Source organism: Drosophila sulfurigaster, chromosome 2R, assembly GCF_023558435.1.
Source record: "Drosophila sulfurigaster albostrigata strain 15112-1811.04 chromosome 2R, ASM2355843v2, whole genome shotgun sequence".
NCBI classification, from domain to species: Eukaryota; Metazoa; Arthropoda; class Insecta; order Diptera; family Drosophilidae; genus Drosophila; species Drosophila sulfurigaster.
The window spans coordinates 19,695,779-19,717,806 of record NC_084882.1 but is presented as its reverse complement, the minus strand read 5'-3'; the positions used below and the strand labels follow the sequence as shown (position 1 = coordinate 19,717,806).

Here is a 22,028-nt window from a genome sequence, read left to right as displayed (position 1 = left end):
ATGGACAAAAAAATTGGTGCAGTCGGGTTATTGGTTGGATGACAATCTGATATATTTTGTACTGTATTTTTATTATCAGTATATTTTTTAAATTTATCTTTTATTTTTTATCGATATCTCACTGTTTTGTTTTTATTAAAAAAAAAAGGGTAGCGGGTATCTCACAGTCACTTGGCTCAGAGCTCACTTGGCTGTAGCTTTATTTCTTGTTGCTATTTACATCAGTCAATATATATATAACTTAGAAATCAAAAACACTTTTTGTAATTGAAAAATTCGTAAAACTTATCAAAAATTTCAATTAAGTTATTTGTGTTACAACATATTAATTTTGGTGGAACGAGAGCGTTGGGAACGTTTATTTCAACTCTTCTCTTGCTTCTATAAACTTCTATAAGATAGTATAAACATATATTTATCGCTTTATTATTAAAGCGATCGTAATATTAATAGAGAAAATCCAATTAGTTTGGGCTGCCAAAAAAGTGAATCGGCTCTAGATAAACAAAAATTATTAATTAATATAAATATAACATATTTCAAAATGTGTATATTTATATGAATAATTAATGAGCCCTTTAAAACAGTATGACTTCTAACATGTGTATAACAAATTAAATATTACCGAGGTAGTGCCAATATTTTTGCAAAATGATGGAGATTTTAAAACCGCCTCCATCTTTGACACCTAAGATCTACCAAAGTTGGAATTTGATTGGTTTTGATTTCTGTGTCAACCATGATACTGTTAAGTAATTCTTGAACATTCTCGTGTATCAATGGGCCAATTAATAACTACTTTTGTTTAAAAAAACGAGGCGGCTTAAAATGATTTTGGTTAACTACTGGTTAACTAATTTATTTATACTGCTTATATTATAAAAACATTAAAAAAAAACTGATTTTTAGCATTTCAGATTTGTTAGAATGGATGTCAATATGTGGATTGCAAAAAAAATTATCATTATAATCGTTTTTCAATCAGCGCTATAAATAAGGATAGACCACCACAACCGAATGTCTGTTTGTCCTTCAGTCTGTACACTGCATCTTAGAGACTATTAGAGATATATAGAGACTATTTATATGCTTAAATATTTTTAACTAATCAAAAACAACCGCTATTCACTGTTTAAATTCTGAAACATGCAAGGATTTCTTCTGATGGTTAATAAGAAAAAATAGGAATTAATCAATTGGCTGGTAATCATGTTCAAATACAAATACTCACAATTTGTTAAACTAAAAATTAAATTAATTAACTCTAACTCTAATTAACTATAACTCTATAATTTGAGCAATATTTATATAAAATAGTTACCTAAATAGTTTACCTATATAAAATAAACTCGAAAGTACAAAAATTTCCAATAATCATCATTATGAGGTTTCTTCAAAGTACCCTTCGAAAGGGCCTTAAATTTTTAAGTTCCACTTATTGATAACCATTGTACATCAAGTTAAACAATAACTTTGTAATAGATGAGGGGCAAAACCTTTTATTTCAAATAATTGACATAAATTAAATGCCAAACATTGAATGAGGTAAAGTGGTAGAGGTAAATTGTGTAAGTGAGCTTTACACTGTTTAACATCGTATTCGATTCTTAAATTTTTCAATTTGTTGCACGAAATAATAACATGATTTTTATAAAGTATAAAAAATAATATTATTAGATTTTTATTGTCGGCTTTTCCAATATTTAATAAACTCACGAATTATAAAATATTATTTGAAAGTATGAACTTTATTTTTATTTAAGGTTTAGGTTTTGGTAGCGAAAGCACTATTTTTCCCTAATATATTTTTCTTTCATCGATATTTAAAAGAACGAAACTATATCGACAGTTTTCACATCGTAATTTAAATTATTTATTCAAGACCGGATTTTCTACTGCGAGACAGGTTGAAATATTGTAGAATTTCATCCATTCCAAGTGTTAAAGAATTAAGAGCAAATGTTCTCTAAGCATTACAACTCGCTATATTATACCATAAGGTATTACAAAACACATTGCTTATATCATCTGAAAAGCATTTACAAATAAAAATAATATAAAATATTCCTTTGAAGTAGAATGATTTCCAATCTATGTTTAACCAATAAAAATGCATTATGTCAGAATTGTAATGCATTAGTGCATCTCAGACAACGTGATGTAACACGTGACTTACACAACCCAAGCTTTTATCAGCATTATATGAGGACTTAAGACAAAATTTATTGCCAATATTTGCACATTACTTCACTGCTATCAGTAGCTGCAATCTATTAAAGAACATTTTAAATAAATAGGCCACCTACCGGGGTAAAAAAATCATTCGACAAATTGTCAACAACCAAAGAAGATGAAGTTTACTTTAGTCCTACTTTTTGCGCTAGTAGCGCCTCTAGCTTATTCAGCTAGTCTTCCAAAAAAAGAAGTTCCTGACTTTATTAAATCCCTGAAGGACCTTCAGCGTGGCCCTCCTAGGCAGGCCACCACCAGGAAATCCCATGTTAAGACTCGCTGGATCACCCAGAAACTGGACAACTTTGATGAAGCCAATAATGCGACCTGGCAAGACGTAAGATTAAATAATTAATCATTTAACCAACAAAACTAAAATCTCAGAAAAAAAACTATATTCAGCGTATTCTGATTAACGAGCGCCACTTTGTGGAGGGATCTCCGATATTCATTTACCTCGGTGGCGAATGGGTAATACAACCTGGAGATATAGAAAATGTACATCTGGCAGACATCGCAAAGGAACACAAGGGCACCATTCTCACCACAGAACATCGGTTCTTTGGCGAGAGTATTCCAATTAAGTACGATATCTCAAAATCTTATCTAGTTCTAGCAATAATTAACCCCTTAACGCTCCTTTTAGACCCCTGTCCACAGAAAACCTTAGCAAGTATCAAAATGTGAAGCAAGCCTTGGCCGATGTGGTGAATGTTATTAAGGTTCTTAAGGAGGAGGATAAGTACAAGGATTCGAAGGTCGTTGTTCAAGGATGTTCCTACTCTGCAACCATGGCAACTTGGCTCAAGAAATTGTATCCCGATGTCATTGTGGGCAGTTGGGCATCCAGTGCTCCCCTTGAAGCCAAGGTTAACTTTAGAGGTGTGTAAATCAGTCGTTAAAATCTATGACTATGCACTTAAGATTCTTTTCAGAGTTCATGAAAGTTGTTGGAGAAGCCTACAGAGAGCTAGGAGGAGACTATTGCTACAACATCATTGACAATGCAACCTCCTATTTTGAAAATTTATTCTATAACGGACAAGGAGCCCAGGCCAAGAAAGAATTAAATCTCTGCAGTGATTTTGACGAGAATGACGAAAGAGATCAGTGGCAATACTTTAGCACTGTTGCGAATGTTTTCGCAAACCTCGCTCAATACCAGAAGTAACTATAGGTGTTTTTACGACCCAATTTTCTCTAACGGTTATTTTCTCTATTTAGTCCTCAAAACAAAGACTTGTCCAACTACTGTTCGAATCTTCGTAACTTCAGTGATAATGATTATGAAGCTTTGTCTAAATTTGTGCAATGGCGACTTGAAAATCCGGAGTGTGTCAGCACTAAATACCAGGACGCTGTCGATTACTACGTGTGGTCGAAGGACAACTACGACGGGGATGGTCTGGCTTGGACGTTCCAGACATGCAGTGAATTTGGCTGGTTCCAGTCCTCTGGTAGTCGTAATCAACCATTTGGTACTAATTTCCCAGTCACCCTTTACACCGACATTTGTGAAGCTGTCTTCGGATCTGACTACAGTGAGGCTAAAATTCGGAACCTAATCAAGGAGACAAATGCTGATTTTGGTGGCATCGAGAGCGTTGAGGACGTTTACTTCACACAGGGTGGTTTGGATCCCTGGGCCAAGGTTGGAGCTGGTGTGGCACAAGGAGCCACCATTATTCCACAAGCTGCTCACTGCTCTGATCTGGGTTCGATAAGCGCCTCGGACAGTGCAGCTCTGCGCGCCTCTAAAGAGCGTGTATCTGAACTTATTGCTCAGTGGCTTGCATAAGATCGAATTCCCCATATATTGTTAATATAAGCGTTTTTTCATTATTATTAAAATCTATTAAATATACTTGTTAAAAAAACAATTATCAAGCAGTCAATTGTATGTATTACATGAAGTGCTCGTCGTTAAAATAAGGGTAATTATCTAGCCCTTGACTTCAATACGCCAATTGACAACTCTATTTCTTAAAGTAGACGGTTGAGGGCCGTTAAAGCTTTTAGCTTTCCCATAAAAAATCTAAATTCTCTTAAATGGTTTTTATATATTGAACGCTAAAATTATAATGCAAAACAAAAAAAAAATATATGTGAAAAATTTGTTTACTATTTCAGGTGCGGGGTTTGGAGCCGAAGAGTATTATACAGATAACATGGAAATTGCAAATTCTTTTTGTAATAGAAAGATTCCAAAATATCAATTAATTTATTTGTGTTATTTCCGATAGCGAGAATGCTTAGGATTTAATTACCTGAAACGACGGCTTATTGAGAACTTATTTTTATTATAAAAAGGCTGTGGTTTTCGGTAAATACTCAGTCTGAAATTTCTTAACACACCATCAAGATGAAGTATTCTTTAAAGGTACTCCAGCTAGTACTAGTCCTAGCACCTTTATCCACAGCTAGTTTGATGGAACCTGAAATTCCTGCCTTCATTAAAACAATGAAGGAAATGCACCAAGGGCCACCAAGGCATCCGACTACCAGGAAATCCCATGTTAAGACTCGCTGGATCACCCAAAAACTCGACAACTTTGATGAGGCCAATAATAAAACTTGGCAAAACGTACGAATAAATAATAAATAAAATAACCTTTAAAACTAAAATCATAGAGAACACTATATTCAGCGCATTCTGATTAACGAGCACAACTTCGTGGAGGGATCCCCGATATTTATTTATCTTGGTGGCGAATGGAGAATACAACCTGGAGATATAGGATCAGTACATCTGGCAGACATTGCGAAGGAACACAAGGGCACCATTCTCACCACAGAACATCGATTCTATGGCGAGAGTATCCCCATTAAGTACGATAACTCACCCTCTTTCCCAATTCTAGGAATAATTAACCCCTTAATGCTCGTTCTAGACCCCTGTCCTCAGAAAACCTGAGCAAGTATCAAAATGTGAAGCAAGCCTTGGCCGATGTGGTGAATGTTATTAAGGTTCTTAAGGAGGAGGATAAGTACAAGGATTCGAAGGTCGTTGTTCAAGGATGTTCCTACTCTGCAACCATGGCAACTTGGCTCAAGAAATTGTATCCCGATGTCATTGTGGGCAGTTGGGCATCCAGTGCTCCCCTTGAAGCCAAGGTTAACTTTAGAGGTGTGTAAATCAGTCGTTAAAATCTATGACTATGCACTTAAGATTCTTTTTCAGAGTTCATGAAAGTTGTTGGAGAAGCCTACAGAGAGCTAGGAGGAGACTATTGCTACAACATCATTGACAATGCAACCTCCTATTTTGAAAATTTATTCTATAACGGACAAGGAGCCCAGGCCAAAAAAGAATTAAATCTCTGCAGTGATTTTGACGAGAATGACGAAAGAGATCAGTGGCAATACTTTAGCACTGTTGCGAATGTTTTCGCAAACCTCGCTCAATACCAGAAGTAACTATAGGTGTTTTTACGACCCAATTTTCTCTAACGGTTATTTTCTCTATTTAGTCCTCAAAACAAAGACTTGTCCAACTACTGTTCGAATCTTCGTAACTTCAGTGATAATGATTATGAAGCTTTGTCTAAATTTGTGCAATGGCGACTTGAAAATCCGGAGTGTGTCAGCACTAAATACCAGGACGCTGTCGATTACTACGTGTGGTCGAAGGACAACTACGACGGGGATGGTCTGGCTTGGACGTTCCAGACATGCAGTGAATTTGGCTGGTTCCAGTCCTCTGGTAGTCGTAATCAACCATTTGGTACTAATTTCCCAGTCACCCTTTACACCGACATTTGTGAAGCTGTCTTCGGATCTGACTACAGTGAGGCTAAAATTCGGAACCTAATCAAGGAGACAAATGCTGATTTTGGTGGCATCGAGAGCGTTGAGGACGTTTACTTCACACAGGGTGGTTTGGATCCCTGGGCCAAGGTTGGAGCTGGTGTGGCACAAGGAGCCACCATTATTCCACAAGCTGCTCACTGCTCTGATCTGGGTTCGATAAGCGCCTCGGACAGTGCAGCTCTGCGCGCCTCTAAAGAGCGTGTTTCCGAACTCATTGCTCAGTGGCTTGCATAAGATCGAATTCCCCATATATTGTTAATATTAGCGTTTTTTCATTATTATTAAAATCTATTAAATATACTTGTTAAAAAAAAACAATTATCAAGCAGTCAATTGTATGTATTACATGAAGTGCTCGTCGTTAAAATAAGGGTAATTATCTAGCCCTTGACTTCAATACGCCAATTGACAACTCTATTTCTTAAAGTAGACGGTTGAGGGCCGTTAAAGCTTTTAGCTTTCCCATAAAAAATCTAAATTCTCTTAAATGGTTTTTATATATTGAACGCTAAAATTATAATGCAAAACAAAAAAAATATATGTGAAAAATTTGTTTACTATTTCAGGTGCGGGGTTTGGAGCCGAAGAGTATTATACAGATAACATGGAAATTGCAAATTCTTTTTGTAATAGAAAGATTCCAAAATATCAATTAATTTATTTGTGTTATTTCCGATAGCGAGAATGCTTAGGATTTAATTACCTGAAACGACGGCTTATTGAGAACTTATTTTTATTATAAAAAGGCTGTGGTTTTCGGTAAATACTCAGTCTGAAATTTCTTAACACACCATCAAGATGAAGTATTCTTTAAAGGTACTCCAGCTAGTACTAGTCCTAGCACCTTTATCCACAGCTAGTTTGATGGAACCTGAAATTCCTGCCTTCATTAAAACAATGAAGGAAATGCACCAAGGGCCACCAAGGCATCCGACTACCAGGAAATCCCATGTTAAGACTCGCTGGATCACCCAAAAACTCGACAACTTTGATGAGGCCAATAATAAAACTTGGCAAAACGTACGAATAAATAATAAATAAAATAACCTTTAAAACTAAAATCATAGAGAACACTATATTCAGCGCATTCTGATTAACGAGCACAACTTCGTGGAGGGATCCCCGATATTTATTTATCTTGGTGGCGAATGGAGAATACAACCTGGAGATATAGGATCAGTACATCTGGCAGACATTGCGAAGGAACACAAGGGCACCATTCTCACCACAGAACATCGATTCTATGGCGAGAGTATCCCCATTAAGTACGATAACTCACCCTCTTTCCCAATTCTAGGAATAATTAACCCCTTAATGCTCGTTCTAGACCCCTGTCCTCAGAAAACCTGAGCAAGTATCAAAATGTGAAGCAAGCCTTGGCCGATGTGGTGAATGTTATTAAGGTTCTTAAGGAAGAGGACAAGTACAAGGATTCGAAGGTTGTTGTTCAAGGATGTTCCTACTCTGGAACCATGGCAACATGGCTCAAAAAATTGTATCCCGATGTCATTGTGGGCAGCTGGGCATCCAGTGCTCCCCTTGAAGCCAAGGTTAACTTTAGAGGTGTGTAAATTAATCATATAAAATATATAAAAATATATATATAAACTATATATAAAAAAAATATATAAAAATATACTGTAAAATATATTTATTCACATTCATGTGGGTATTTTTTAGATTTTATGAAAGTTGTTGGAGAAGCCTACAGGCAGCTGGGAGGAGAATATTGCTACGACATCATTGACAATGCGACCTCCTATTTTGAAAATTTGTTTTACAACGGAGAGGGAGCGCAAGCTAAGAAAGAATTAAACCTCTGCAGTAACTTTGACGAGGACGACGAAAAAGATCAGTGGCAATACTTTAGCACTGTTGCGAACGTTTTCGCTAACATCGCTCAATACCAGAAGTATGTATTTATAAATCTTATTCTACCTTATTTCTTCTATACGTTCTTCATCTTCTTGTAGACCCGAGCACTATGACTTGGCCCAATACTGTTCGGTTCTTCGTAGCTTCAGTGACAACGATTATGTAGCCTTGTCTAAATTTGTGCAATGGCGTCTCGGATATCCGGCTTGTGTAAACACCAGATACCAAGGAACTGTTGACTACTACTTGTGGTCGAAGGACAACTACGATGGCGATGGTCTGGCTTGGACGTTCCAAACTTGCAGTGAATTTGGCTGGTTCCAGTCCTCTGGTAGTCGCAATCAACCATTTGGATCTAATTTCCCAGTCACCCTTTACACCGACATTTGTGAGGATGTTTTCGGATCTAACTACTCTGAGGCAAATATTCGCAAGCTAATCAGGGAGACAAATTATGAGTTTGGAGGTATTGAAAACGTTGAGGGCGTTTATTTTACTCAGGGTGGTTTAGATCCATGGGCCAAGGTTGGAGCCGGGTTGGCACAAGGTGCCACGATTTATCCACAAGCTTCTCACTGCTCTGATCTGGGCTCAATTGGCGCCTCTGACAGTGCAGCCTTGCGTGCCTCTAAGGAGCGTATTGCAGAGCTAATTCGCGAGTGGCTTGCATAAGATTGAAAAAAAAAAAAAAAAAAAGAATTGGATTGGATTGGATCAAAATGAATTCTTTCTTATTCACACACAATAGTCTGCACTATTCTGCGTCGTTGTCAGACGTATATTAATCTCAAAATTATATTATTACGCACTTTATATATATATATATCCCTATAAATCTGTCATCAAAAATTGCACCCAACAGCGAAAGTGTTTTTTTATAGCAAATATTTGGGGCTACATAATATTAACAAATTTATTCGATGAACTTGTAGCAATGAGTAAGCAATAAAGTTAGCAAAGATTCTAGGGCCGCTTATAAGAAGCTGAAGACCCTATACACCCCTTCGACTTGGTATACCCACTGTCCATAGCATAGAAGGATATTATAACTTTGTGCCTCCAGAAAATGTATGTAACAGACAGAAGGACATATTTCCAATCATATAACCCTTTTGGTCAGCGTCAACAGCCGAGACGTTATAGCTATGTCCGTCTATCCATATGAAACATTGGATCTCACAGACTATAAGATATTGAGCTATAATTTTGATTGTCATAATTTGTTGAATGCAGAATTATATTATTATTGCATGCAGATCAAGTTCATTTCAAACGCAAACTTCCGCCACCACAAATCGACAAAATCGAATAAATAGCGTTATTTTGAAGCTAGAGCGATTTTTGGTACATACAATAATAGCTATAGATCAGATAGATATGCGATCAGATCATAATTGTAGAAATACTTTTGTGTTTGCAAAAACGCATACTAACTAGGGGTTTTAGTTGCCTTGGCTGGCAATCTGGTATATTTTGTACTTTATGATATATTTTGAATGCAGTACTATATCAAGATATCAAATACAGTCTTTTGTATATTTTTAGCACAATCGACTGTAGCTTTCTCACTTGTTTTTTATAAGCTTAAACAAAAAACAAAAACCAAACTCTATCAATTTTATTTCTTTTGAACAAAGAAACCTCATTAAAATAATAATATTTATATTAAAGTGCAACTTGCCAAAGCTGAGGCAAATTTGTTAGGTATTATATTAAGCTTTTAAAAGCATTCATTTGCAATCGATTCCAATAACCCAAATGGTCATTGAAGGTCCTAAGCGACCGATTATATTTCTTTGAATTATTTTCTGTAACATAACTTTTGTTGAATTATGAAAGAACAAATACCAAAAAAAAAATTATTAAATATAGCTGATAGCAGTTGATTTCAATGGTCAACAATTGACAACTCCATTTAATAAAATGGGAGACTAAAATAGTAATAATAAATAAGAATATATATTACAAATATTGTTGCTACTTTCTTTAGTTAATTGGAGCTTAAGAGTTTTGTTTCGATAACTTAGAAATTGCAAATTCTTTTTGTAATAGAAATATTCCAAAATATCAATCAATTTATTTGTGTTATTTATGATTGCGAGAATGCTTGGGCTTTATTACCTGAAACGACGGCTTATTGAAGACTTATTTTTATTATAAATAGGCTGCGGTTTTGAGTAAATATTCAGTCTAAAGTTTCTTAACACACCAACAAAATGAAGTTTTCTTTAGTGATATTACAGCTAGTATTAGTGCTAGCACCTTTCGCCTCCACAGTTAGTTTAAGGGAACCTGAAATTCCTGCCTTCATTAAAACATTAAAGGAAATGCACCAAGGGCCACCAAGGCATCCGACTACCAGGAAATCCCATGTTAAGACTCGCTGGATCACCCAAAAACTCGACAACTTTGATGAGACCAATAATAAGACTTGGCAAAACGTAAGATTGAATAATTAACCATTTAACCAACAAACCTAAAATCCCACAAAAAAACTATATTCAGCGTATTCTGATAAACGAGCGTCACTTCGTGGAGGGATCCCCGATATTCATTTACCTCGGTGGCGAATGGGTAATAGAACCTGGAGATATAGAATCAGTACATCTGTCAGACATCGCAAAGGCACACAAAGGGCACCATTCTCACCACAGAACATTGATTCTATGGCGAGAGTATCCCAATTAAGTACGCTAACTCAAACTCTTTCCTAGTTCTAGCAATAATTAACCCCTTATCGCTGCTTTTAGACCCCTGTCCACAGAAAACCTTAGCAGGTATCAAAATGTGAAGCAAGCTTTGGCCGATGTGGTGAATGTTATTAAGGTACTTAAGGAGGAGGACAAGTACAAGGATTCGAAGGTCGTCGTTCAAGGATGTTCTTACTCTGCAACCATGGCAACTTGGCTCAAGAAATTGTATCCCGATGTCATTGTAGGCAGTTGGGCATCCAGTGCTCCCCTTGAAGCCAAGGTGAACTTTAGAGGTGTGTAAATTAATCATATATATATATATATATATTCATGTGGGTATTTTTCAGAATATATGAAAGTTGCTGGGGAAGCCTACAGAGAACTGGGAGGAGACCATTGCTACAACATCATTGACAATGCCACATCTTATTATGAAAACTTGTTCTATAACGGTAAGGGTGCTCAGGCTAAGAAAGAATTAAATCTCTGCAGTGACTTTGACGAGGACGATGAAAGAGATCAGTGGCAATACTTTAGCACTGTTGCGAATGTTTTCGCAAACCTCGCTCAATACCAGAAGTAACTATAGGTGTTTTTACCACCCAATTTTCTCTAACGGTTATTTTCTCTTTAGTCCTCAAAACAAAGACTTGTCCAACTATTGTTCGAATCTTCGTAACTTCAGTGATAATGATTATGAAGCTTTGTCTAAATTTGTGCAATGGAGACTTGAAAATCCGAAATGTGTCAACACCAAATACCAAGACTCTGTCGATTACTTCTTGTGGTCGAAGGACGACTACGACGGCGAGGATCTGGCTTGGACGTTCCAGACATGCAGTGAATTTGGCTGGTTCCAGTCCTCTCCTAGTCGTAATCAACCATTTGGTACTAATTTCCCAGTCACACTTTACACCGACATTTGTGAGGATGTTTTTGGATCTAACTACTCTGAGGCAAATATTCGCAAGCTAATCAGGGAGACAAATGATGAGTTTGGAGGTATCGAAAACGTTGAGGGTGTTTATTTTACTCAAGGTGGTTTAGATCCATGGGCCAAGGTTGGAGCCGGCTTGGCACAAGGAGCCACCATTTATCCACAAGCTTCTCACTGCTCTGATCTGGGCTCAATTGGTGCCTCTGACAGTGCAGCCTTGCGCGCCTCTAAGGAGCGTATTGCAGAGCTTATTCGCGAGTGGCTTGCATAAGATCGAAAAAAAAGTAAACAAAAAAGAATTGGATGTGAATCTTATTCACACACAATAGTCTGCACTATTCTGCGTCGTTATGAGACGTATATTAATCTCAATACAATATTATTACGCACTTTATATATATATATATATATCCCTATAAAACTATCATCAAAAATTGCACCCAAATTTGAAAGTGTTTTTCTTTATAGCAAATATTTGGGGCTACATAATAATAATAACAAATTTATTCGAGAAACTTGTAGCAATGAGTAAGCAATAAAGTTAGCAAAGATTCTAGGGCCGCTTATAAGAAGCTGAAGACCCTATACACCCCTTCGACTTGGTATACCCGCTGTCCATAGTATAGAAGGATATTATAACTTTGTGCCTCCAGGAAATGTAACAGACAGAAGGACATATTTCCAATCATATAACCCTTTTGGTCAGCGTCAACAGCCGAGACGTTATAGCTATGTCCGTCTATCCATATGAAACATTGGATCTCACAGACTATAAGATATTGAGCTATAATTTTGATTGTCATAATTTGTTGCATGCAGAATTATATTATTATTGCATGCAGATCAAGTTCATTTCAAACGCAAACTTCCGCCCCGCAAATCGACAAAGTCGAAAAAATAGCGTTATTTTGGAGCTAGAGCGATTTTTTGTGCATACAATAGTAGCTATAGATCAGATATATAGCGATCAGATCATAATTGTAGAAATACTTTTGTGTTTGCAAAAACGCATACTAGCTAGGCATTTCAGCATTATATTTTGAATGCAGTATTATATAAATATATCAAATACAGTCTTTTGTATATTTTAGGACAATCGACTGTAGCTTTCTCACTTGTTTTCTAAGCTTAAACAAAAACAAACACTAAACTTTATCAATTTTATTTCTTTTGAACAAGGAAACATCATTAAAATAAAAATATTTATATTAAAGTGCAACTTGGCGAAGCTGAGACAAATATGTTAGGTATTATATTACGCTTTTAAAAACATTCATTTGCAATCGATTTCAATAACCCAAATTGTCATTTGCTTACATTGAAGTGAAGGTCCTAAGCGACCGATTATATTTCTTGGTATTATTTTCTGTAACATAACTTTTGTTGAATTATGAAAGAACAAATACCAAAAAAAATTATGATATATAGCTGATAGCAGTTAATTTCAATGGTCAACAAATGACAACTCCATTTAATAAAATGGGAGACGGTTGAGGGCCGATAAACCTGTAAACTTTTATATATGTATGTAAGTAAATCTAAATTATTTGAAGATTTCTTAAAAAATGATTAAATATTGATTACTAAAATAATATTAATATTACTAATATTAATAATAATAATAATAAATAATAATATAAATTACAAATATTATTGCTACTTTCTTTAGTTAATTGGGTCGTTTGAGCTTAAAAGTTTTGTTTCGATAACATAGAAATTGCAAATTCTTTTTGTAATAGAAATATTCCAAAATATCAATCAATTTATTTGTGTTATTTATGATTGCGAGAATGCTTGGGCTTTATTACCTGAAACGATGGCTTATTGAAGACTTATTTTTATTATAAATAGGCTGCGGTTTTGAGTAAATATTCAGTCTAAAGTTTCCTAACACACCAACAAAATGAAGTTTTCTTTAGTGATATTACAGCTAGTATTAGTGCTAGCACCTTTCGCCTCCACAGCTAGTTTGATGGAACCTGAAATTCCTGCCTTCATTAAAACATTAAAGGAAATGCACCAAGGGCCACCAAGGCATCCGACTACCAGGAAATCCCATGTTAAGACTCACTGGATCACCCAAAAACTCGACAACTTTGATGAGGCCAATACTGCGACCTGGCAAAACGTAAGATTGAATAATATATCATTTAACCAACAAAACTAAAATCCCAGAAAAACTATATTCAGCGCATTCTGATTAACGATCGCCACTTTGTGGAGGGATCCCCGATATTTATTTATCTTGGTGGCGAATGGGTAATACAACCTGGAGATATAGAAAATGTACATCTGGCAGACATTGCAAAGGAACACAAGGGCACCATTCTCACCACAGAACATAGATTCTTTGGCGAGAGTATTCCCATCAAGTATGATAGATCTAACTCTTTCCTATTTCTTGCATTAATTAACCCCTTAACGCTCCCTTTAGGCCCTTGTCCACAGAAAACCTTAGCAAGTATCAAAATGTGAAGCAAGCCTTGGCCGATGTGGTGAATGTTATTAAGGTACTTAAGGAGGAGGACAAGTACAAGGATTCGAAGGTCGTCGTTCAAGGATGTTCTTACTCTGCAACCATGGCAACCTGGCTTAAGAAATTGTATCCCGATGTCATTGTTGGCAGTTGGGCATCCAGTGCTCCCTTGAAGCCAAGGTTAACTTTAGAGGTATGTTAACTTATCGTACAAATCGATGACTCCAACCGTACACATACGATTCTTTTGCAGAGTTCATGAAAGTTGTTGGAGAAGCATACAGAGAGCTAGGAGGAGACTATTGCTACAACATCATTGACAATGCGACCTCCTATTTTGAAAATTTATTCTATAACGGACAAGGAGCCCAGGCTAAAAAGAATTAAATCTCTGCAGTGATTTTGACGAGAATGACGAAAGAGATCAGTGGCAATACTTTAGCACTGTTGCGAATATTTTCGCCAACATCGCTCAATACCAGAGGTAACAATAGGTATTTTTCTACCCAATTTTTCCAACGATTATTTCCTTCATTCAGACCTGAAAACAATGATTTGGCCAAGTACTGTACGAATCTTCGTAACTTCAGCGATAATGATTATGAAGCTTTGTCTAAATTTGTGCAATGGCGACTTGAAAATCCGGAGTGTGTCAGCACTAAATACCAGGACGCTGTCGATTACTACGTGTGGGCGAAGGACAACTACGATGGCGATGGTCTGGCTTGGACGTTCCAGACATGCAGTGAATTTGGCTGGTTCCAGTCCTCTGGTAGTCGTAATCAACCATTTGGATCTAATTTCCCAGTCACCCTTTACACTGATATTTGTGAGGATGTTTTCGGATCTAACTACTCTGAGGCAAATATTCGCAAGCTAATCAGGGAGACAAATGATGAGTTTGGAGGTATCGAAAACGTTGAGGGTGTTTATTTTACTCAAGGTGGTTTAGATCCATGGGCCAAGGTTGGAGCCGGGTTGGCACAAGGTGCCACGATTTATCCACAAGCTTCTCACTGCTCTGATCTGGGCTCAATTGGCGCCTCTGACAGTGCAGCCTTGCGTGCCTCTAAGGAGCGTATTGCAGAGCTAATTCGCGAGTGGCTTGCATAAGATTGAAAAAAGTAAAAAAAAGAATTGATTGATCAAAATGAATTCTTTCTTATTCACACACAATAGTCTGCACTATTCTGCGCCGTTGTCAGACGTATATTAATCTCAATATTATATTATTACGCACTTTATATATATATATATATCCCCATAAATCTGTCATCAAAAATTGCACCCAACAGCAAAAGTGTTTTTCTTTATAGCAAATATTTATTCGTGAAACTTGTGGCAATGATTAAGCAATAAAGTTAGCAAAGATTCTAGGGCCGCCTGGAAGCTGAAGACGCGAATCGCGATGCAGCCTTTCGACGTTTTATACCCACTATCCATAGGGTAGAAGGATATTATATGTATGTAACAGTCAGAAGGTCACATCTCCGACCCTATAAAGTATATATACTTTTGATCCGCGTCAACTCCCGAGACTATATAGCCATTTTTATTTTTGCCTGATATGCATTGGGTTGACAAGCTTACTTACAAATCAAAAATTTTTCATGTAATAGAAAGTTTTGGCACGCTTTATGAGAAAATACTATCTATAAAAAACATCAATTGAGCAAATGGTGTTTTATATGATTGCAAAAGGAGTTTAGGCTATACATAATATTTAGCTTACATGTATGTATTTGCTGGTCTATAATTAAAATGAAAATTACTGAAGATAAGTAGGAAATACACTAAGGAAGGTATGACAAGTTGGAGAGTTTGTCATGGTAACTGTCGGTTGGATCATAGATTAAGATAGCCCGATGAGAGACAAGAAATTTGTACACCCAATGAATTGCACTAAATTCTGAAACGTGACGAGCATACGAAGAGGTGACGAAAGCGATCGACTGCGGCTACTTAAAGACATTTGCTACGATTTCGAAAATGTCATAAATCTTGTGGACAACGAAAATCAAGACGCGCATGATAATGACGCTTGGGGAATCAAATCGAATCTTGTGGCTCACAAATGAAATAAACAATGCCATACAATTTGTTTATAAATGGCATAAAATACAATTAATGAAATACTCTCATATCATTTAAAATGTAACTGGTACAATTTTGTGGAGGCCTCAACGATTTCCGTTAACAGAGGGAGAGGCAAAGAAATACCAAAGTGTTGAGTTCGCTTTTGTTTTGTGCGGTCAAATTATTTTGGTATGCGCCAACGACATGAAGAGTAAATACTTTTGCAGTCCGAATTGTGTTTCTCACACACTGCGATAATTTTTCAGCAATTTTATTGAAAAAAAAAAGGGAAATAAAAATTCTTGCAATTTGTAAAATATTTTCAAAATAATTTAAAACTAGTCTAGAATGACAAATAATTTATAACAAAAGTGTTCAACTTATTTATAATCCTTATAATTTGTTCTTTTCAGCAGATCAGTTGAGAAATAAAAGCAGCCGCGAAAAGAATCGCAACCAAATACTTATTGGCATGGCAAAATGCCAAAAGAAATTAGTCAACAGCGAGAGCTGAGCCTGAGAACCAAACAATAAAACTGAGAAACAAACAAGAGGAGACAAACCAAATTACTTCGCGGCGAGCGCGAATAACAAATCAAAATCAGTGACAAAATGATTTAGGAACCAAGCGAAAATGTTCACACGAAGCCCAGCAGCCCCAGCCAGAGTCCCACCATCAGCCAGAAATCACCACAAAATCGAATCAAACAGAAAGAGAAAAGGTAAGAAAGAGAGAGAGAGAGACAAAGTCTATATTGCATCCTTTTGGCTGAGAATTTCTTGTGGCTTTAGGCAGTGTCATTGTTGTGATAAAGATCAAAATGTGTAAATCATGACAAAAGCTGCTCGGGCGATCCCAAAGACCGCGCAATGCATAAACAAGTAGTCGAGCAAATGGATACAAGACCATCGAACACTTGCATAAATCTGCCAGCTGCCAATTCTGCTGACTCCTCTGCTGTCAGCCGTGCAGCGTCGCCGTCGAGTTCTCCACATTGTCATAGACCTTCACCATGTCCGTGTCCGCCTTAAGGGCCTTGAGGAACTCCGCATAGCGTTGCAATTGTGCCACTGGCAACTTTACCAACGAATCCCGCGCACATTGTCCAACCTCGGAGCGAAGAGGCTTATAGCCACATAGCCTAAGTCTGGCTGTAACCTTTGCTAAGTCCGATGGTTGGCAATTGAAGCACAGCTTTCCCTCAGCCATGCTGATTACCTTACAGTCCTGCGCCTTGCAACGCTGTGCATCGAACTTCAACGACGCCAAATCGATGGGCGTTTGACAAGTCACAAGGGCATGGATGAGACCAGTGGGCTTGAATAGATTACGCTCGATCTGAACGTTACGAAAGCGTGATTTATGTTGACGCAACAGCGGCGATAAGCGATGCTTAAGTGCAGCCAAATCATTGGTTCGCACCTGACACACTAATGCCGCCTGTTGTCCATTGTAATTTATATGCAAAACGCAATTCTGTTTCTTGACCGTCGACTTCTGAAATGGACACGAAATTGATCGATCTAATTGATCAGTGAAATCTCCGATTGAATTCAATTGTCCATTGCGCGTAGCAATAAATTTACGAATATTTCCTTTGGTTGGTGGTTCCACAACATCTGTTAATTCAAAATCCAAATCCAATCCATTACGCTTCTCTGGATCAAAACTACATGATATCGAATGTGGCATGGGAGTACTAGCTGATTTGTGTGGTGTTAGATTGGCCACAATATGCGGCAACTTGGCCGGTGTGCTTATGGGCATTATTAACATATGACTGGAAAAATCCATTCTAATACCAAATCAATTTTGTCAACTTAAAATGCTGGACACGTTTCTAATTGAATTCAAGTAACAAAAAGAGAAAAGTTACACTGATTTCAGCTACCAAGTCTAAATAGGAACTATTTTTCCAAATTTATAAAGAAAATATAAGGCAATGCTGTCGGAAGAAGTTAGTTTAAACTAAGTGATAATATAGAAAATCGTTAGCTTACCGTATCAGCTGCAGTTAAATTGATACCCAATCCGCCAGCTCGCGTTGAGAGCAAAAAAACAAAAATATCAGCACGAGTTTGGAAATCGGCAACCATATCACGACGTGCGGATATCTTACTGGAACCATCCAAACGCATATATCGATGCTTGCGATGCCACATGTATTCCTGAAAATAAGAAATTAGAATACATTAAAATGTGCACCTCAGCAATTTCAGTAAATACACACACCTCAAGTAGATCAATCATTTTAGTCATTTGAGAATAGATGAGCACTCGATGACCCTCGGCCTTAAGGCGTGTGAGTAGACTATCGAGCACAAACAGCTTGCCAGCATCTGTGATAAGTGTCTCCTTGTCGGGCACCACAATCGATGACCAACCATTTCGCGGCTTGCACAGTGCCAAGCCCGTCGTGACCAGCTCTTTGCCCATACTATTTTCACATTGCAGATGTCGTATGTGGGTCCAGGCGGCAGCACGACTTTCACAACTATCACAATGAATATCAACAGAGATTAACAGATGACTTTAGCATTGGTGATTCAGGTGGGAGTACTCACTATAAATGCCTATCCACAGCCTGCACACGCTGACCCAGTCCATAGAGGAATCGTGGCATTTGCAGAGCTTCGCATTTGTAGATCTGAGGCTTGCGTGGATGATATGGAAACTCGGGCAGTAAATGCAGTGTAGTCACTTTAACATCGCTCTTCGTATTCGATTTGGTTTGCACCTCAACAGATTCAATCTCCATATCGGTCTCCGATTTCACTTGTGGCTGTCCATTGGCGTCGACGAGCTCCTCGATGAGCGTTGCCTTCTGTTTAAGTATCTTCGAGCGTGTTACACGATGCTCAATAGTCTCCTGCATGTTGACAGTCAGATAATCTCCAAAAGCATAAACGCTGCTCTCCCCTGATGTCTGTCATAAGCAAATATAAATTAATTGCAGTATTTCCCATATACAAATTTCCATAACGTACCACTGCAGTAAAGATGAATTTCCTTAGCACACTATCTGTGAGCAAATAATCTGGCACAAGTTTACGCTCAAGTGTTGGCTCCAACAGCTGATAGCGCGTGGCAGGTTGATGTGGCCACCATTGACGACGATAGGAGAGCAACGGCTGCTTGGCAAGCACGCGACGATAGTGCAACAGACTTTTAAATAAAATGCAACTTATTTAATGTTACAAATTAGTCCAAATACGCATACTTACAAAGCAATGAGCCCATGCCAAGTGACGTCTTCCATGTCGGACGGGGATAAATCACAGAGGCGACTGAAACCAAAGCAGCTGTTCACATGGACATCCTCAAAAAGTGAAGACTGCATATGCGCCGCCTTAAATATATTAAAACTGCAAACAAATCCCAGATTAGCATTGATATAAGTTTCTTTTCAAAGGGGTAACTCACCGATTATAGAGCAAATGTCTGCGACTGGGAAGCGCAGTGTTTAACAATCCGTCGTTGAAGACCAAACGAGGTAGCACAAATTCAGCACAACGCATGCTAAATGGACTCCGGGCATCGCGTCGTTCAAAGAGTTCGGGATGATTGCACACCTTGCGGAACTGCATGACCAGATTCATGAGATTCGACGTAAAGTTGCGATCCAGAATGGCGCCATCCGATGCTGCCGATGCCGTCGAGCCACCACTCGCCAAATGCAATAGATCCTCGATGCGTATCTTTTGCTTAAGAGCACGATACAAGAGTTTTTGGCGTATGGTTAGCGGACAATAGACCATAATCTCAATCTTATCGGACAACTCGTTCTCCACATCCTTCTTGATGCGGCGCAGCATAAACGGCTTCAAAATCATGTGAAGGCGTGAAATTTGTTTCTCATCGATGCCCGTTTTGTTCTCTGCATGCGATTCAATGTCCTTGGAGAACCATTCGTTAAACTCATCATGCGAATCAAAGAGCGTTGGCATAATGAAATGCAACAGCGCCCAAAGCTCCGCCATGCTGTTCTGTATGGGCGTGCCACTGAGCAGCAAACGATTGCGACAATTGAAGGCCAGTAGCAGCTTCCAGCGTTGCGAGGCGGCACTCTTGATGGCCTGAGCCTCATCCAGCACCATATACTGCCATTTGATGCGATTGAAGTACTTGTAATCACTGACCACCAGCTGATACGACGTGATCACCACATGAAAACTGGCCTCGCGTGTATGCAAATGCTTTTGCTCCCAAAACTGTCGCAGGATCTTGCGTTCGTTGGGCGAACCCCAATAGGGCACAACATTAAAATCAGGAACAAAGCGTGCCATCTCCTGCTGCCAATTGTGCAGTGTCGATGCTGGCGAGATGACCAGAAACGGGCCCCAGACGCCATAGTGCTCGGCAATGTGACAGAGAAATGCGATTGATTGCACCGTCTTGCCCAAGCCCATCTCATCAGCCAGTATGCCACTGATGCCCTGATCGTAGATATTTGCCAGCCATGTCATTCCCTTGATCTGATAACCCTTTAGTGTGCCCTTGAACATCTTGGGCTGTGGCAGATCTTTCATCTGCTCAGTGACCGCTGGCTGCGCTTGTTCTAGTTCCTGCAGTTGCTCCAGCATCTGTTCCTTCTTAAAGGGTACATCAAATGCACGCGTTTTGTCCAAATCACGCTTCAGTGCAGCCTCTGCATTCGCCTGCGCCAGCTGCTTCATTTCACCAGCATCGTAATCATCGTGCACAGCCAGTCGAGCATTGTGCTCCTCGTCCAGCTGGCTGAGAATGCGCAACTGATCCTCCTCCGTGCCCTGGCCCAGTTTCTTGGACATAAAGTGAGCATAAAGCTCTGTTTGTGTAATGAGAAAGTTCAGCTTTCGCTGTTGTCGCTTCACCTCAATCAATTCCACATCCTGCTTGCGTTGCTCTTCCGCCTCACGCTCCTGCTTGCGACGTTGATCACGCTCCACGCGCTCATAGCGCTTCCAATACGTGAGCATTTCACGTGTCAGCCGCTTGGCTCGCCACACTGTCTCCTTCATGATGCGCTGCGAGTTGAGCGCACGTTGCCTCACCACCTTGGCACACATGCCGGCCACACGCTTGCAATTCGATAGCATCTCCTTATGATTGTTGCTCTTGATGCGTTGCATTCGAGCGCATTCCTTCTTTGACATAATCTGCCAGATGCGACGACGTCGAGCCGCCAGCACTTCAGGATTTTTGCGACGTCGACGCACACGAGTCACCTGACCGTCGGTGGCGCCCACAACATCCACTTCCTCCTCGATTTCCTCATCCTCTTCCGGATAATCCAATGCCAAATTAGCCAGCTCTCGCTTGTAATCCACCTCGCCATTATCCTCGTCATCGTCATCGTTGCCAACCAACGTATCGCCAAAACTGTACTTGCCCAGATCCGAGGGGTGCACCTCGCCCGACTCCGGAGAGTCCATTGCGGTACGCTTCTTACGACCACGTCGCCGCTGCTTGGGCGGCTTTGGTCCGGCCTGGGCCTCGGCCAGGCGTGCCATGAGTATCTCCTGCTTGGTGCGACGTCGCCGCTTGCGCACGCCAACTGTGGCCTGTTGTCGCTCCGCGTAGACATCGTGGTTGGACAGCAAACCGCTGCCATAGTAAGCATATTGAGCATTCTGTAAGCAAACGGAAATTATAGATTAACTGATATCTACATATATGTATTTTAGATGGACACTTACTGTGGGTTTCTTGTAATAGTTTTTGCGCTGGCGTTGCTCTTGGAGATGCTCGCGCAACATTTGGGCAACATACGCGTCTTCATCGCTCATTGGCGGCTCGCTTTCAGTGTCGCTGAGTATGAGATCGTAGAGCCATTCCCGATCACTGGTCAAGTCATTGAAATTGTAGATTTGTGCCTTGACACTTTGTCGTTCTGCAAGGCAAACAAATTACCCAATGGACTGCAATCTTTTCACCTATTCCACATAC

The 22,028-nt window shown here is 38.9% G+C and overlaps 5 protein-coding genes and 2 pseudogenes across 6 annotated transcripts in view; 5 read left to right on the top strand and 2 right to left on the bottom strand.

Moving 5' to 3' along the window:
• The window catches only part of LOC133835671 (chromatin-remodeling ATPase INO80), a 53,518-nt gene that overhangs the window by 30,855 nt on the left and 635 nt on the right, over nucleotides 1-22,028 (bottom strand). For both annotated transcript variants that reach the window (XM_062265700.1, XM_062265699.1), the window contains 7 exons: nucleotides 21,779-21,972; nucleotides 19,524-21,712; nucleotides 19,325-19,465; nucleotides 19,088-19,265; nucleotides 18,665-19,026; nucleotides 18,333-18,594; nucleotides 18,101-18,268 (listed from right to left, as the gene is read on the bottom strand). In XM_062265700.1, the coding sequence (XP_062121684.1) occupies nucleotides 18,101-18,268; nucleotides 18,333-18,594; nucleotides 18,665-19,026; nucleotides 19,088-19,265; nucleotides 19,325-19,465; nucleotides 19,524-21,712; nucleotides 21,779-21,972 (3,494 nt within the window). The remainder of the gene's footprint in view (nucleotides 1-18,100; nucleotides 18,269-18,332; nucleotides 18,595-18,664; nucleotides 19,027-19,087; nucleotides 19,266-19,324; nucleotides 19,466-19,523; nucleotides 21,713-21,778; nucleotides 21,973-22,028) is intronic.
• LOC133838463 (putative serine protease K12H4.7) lies at nucleotides 2,320-4,045 on the top strand. Its single transcript, XM_062269579.1, has 5 exons — nucleotides 2,320-2,569; nucleotides 2,635-2,816; nucleotides 2,879-3,114; nucleotides 3,168-3,399; nucleotides 3,457-4,045. The coding sequence occupies exons 1-5, from the start codon at nucleotides 2,351-2,353 to the stop codon at nucleotides 4,028-4,030; spliced, it is 1,443 nt and encodes a 480-aa protein (XP_062125563.1). The 5' UTR covers nucleotides 2,320-2,350; the 3' UTR covers nucleotides 4,031-4,045.
• On the top strand, nucleotides 4,580-6,360 carry LOC133837214 (putative serine protease K12H4.7). Its single transcript, XM_062267886.1, has 5 exons — nucleotides 4,580-4,816; nucleotides 4,880-5,061; nucleotides 5,124-5,359; nucleotides 5,414-5,645; nucleotides 5,703-6,360. Exons 1-5 carry the CDS (start codon nucleotides 4,595-4,597, stop codon nucleotides 6,274-6,276), a joined length of 1,446 nt encoding a protein of 481 aa, XP_062123870.1. The 5' UTR covers nucleotides 4,580-4,594; the 3' UTR covers nucleotides 6,277-6,360.
• LOC133837215 (putative serine protease K12H4.7) lies at nucleotides 6,826-8,616 on the top strand. The gene is made up of 5 exons (XM_062267887.1): nucleotides 6,826-7,062; nucleotides 7,126-7,307; nucleotides 7,370-7,605; nucleotides 7,723-7,954; nucleotides 8,016-8,616. Exons 1-5 carry the CDS (start codon nucleotides 6,841-6,843, stop codon nucleotides 8,587-8,589), a joined length of 1,446 nt encoding a protein of 481 aa, XP_062123871.1. The 5' UTR covers nucleotides 6,826-6,840; the 3' UTR covers nucleotides 8,590-8,616.
• On the top strand, nucleotides 10,111-11,846 carry LOC133837210 (thymus-specific serine protease-like; annotated as a pseudogene).
• Nucleotides 13,436-15,160, top strand: LOC133837211 (putative serine protease F56F10.1; annotated as a pseudogene).
• LOC133835673 (uncharacterized) lies at nucleotides 16,823-17,996 on the bottom strand. The gene has a single exon (XM_062265701.1). It carries the CDS (start codon nucleotides 17,892-17,894, stop codon nucleotides 17,061-17,063), a length of 834 nt encoding a protein of 277 aa, XP_062121685.1. The 5' UTR covers nucleotides 17,895-17,996; the 3' UTR covers nucleotides 16,823-17,060.

Excerpts from the sequence above, each read along its gene's own strand:
- LOC133838463 (XM_062269579.1), top strand. The coding sequence starts at position 2,351 with ATGAAGTTTACTTTAGTCCTACTTTTTGCGCTAGTAGCGCCTCTAGCT. Across the intron at positions 2,817-2,878 it reads GGCGAGAGTATTCCAATTAA|ACCCCTGTCCACAGAAAACC; the intron begins GTACGATATCTC and ends CGCTCCTTTTAG. Across the intron at positions 3,400-3,456 it reads AACCTCGCTCAATACCAGAA|TCCTCAAAACAAAGACTTGT; the intron begins GTAACTATAGGT and ends TTCTCTATTTAG.
- LOC133837214 (XM_062267886.1), top strand. The coding sequence starts at position 4,595 with ATGAAGTATTCTTTAAAGGTACTCCAGCTAGTACTAGTCCTAGCACCT. Across the intron at positions 5,062-5,123 it reads GGCGAGAGTATCCCCATTAA|ACCCCTGTCCTCAGAAAACC; the intron begins GTACGATAACTC and ends TGCTCGTTCTAG. Across the intron at positions 5,646-5,702 it reads AACCTCGCTCAATACCAGAA|TCCTCAAAACAAAGACTTGT; the intron begins GTAACTATAGGT and ends TTCTCTATTTAG.
- LOC133837215 (XM_062267887.1), top strand. The coding sequence starts at position 6,841 with ATGAAGTATTCTTTAAAGGTACTCCAGCTAGTACTAGTCCTAGCACCT. Across the intron at positions 7,063-7,125 it reads ATAATAAAACTTGGCAAAAC|CGCATTCTGATTAACGAGCA; the intron begins GTACGAATAAAT and ends CACTATATTCAG. Across the intron at positions 7,606-7,722 it reads AGCCAAGGTTAACTTTAGAG|ATTTTATGAAAGTTGTTGGA; the intron begins GTGTGTAAATTA and ends GGTATTTTTTAG.
- LOC133835673 (XM_062265701.1), bottom strand. The coding sequence starts at position 17,894 with ATGGATTTTTCCAGTCATATGTTAATAATGCCCATAAGCACACCGGCC.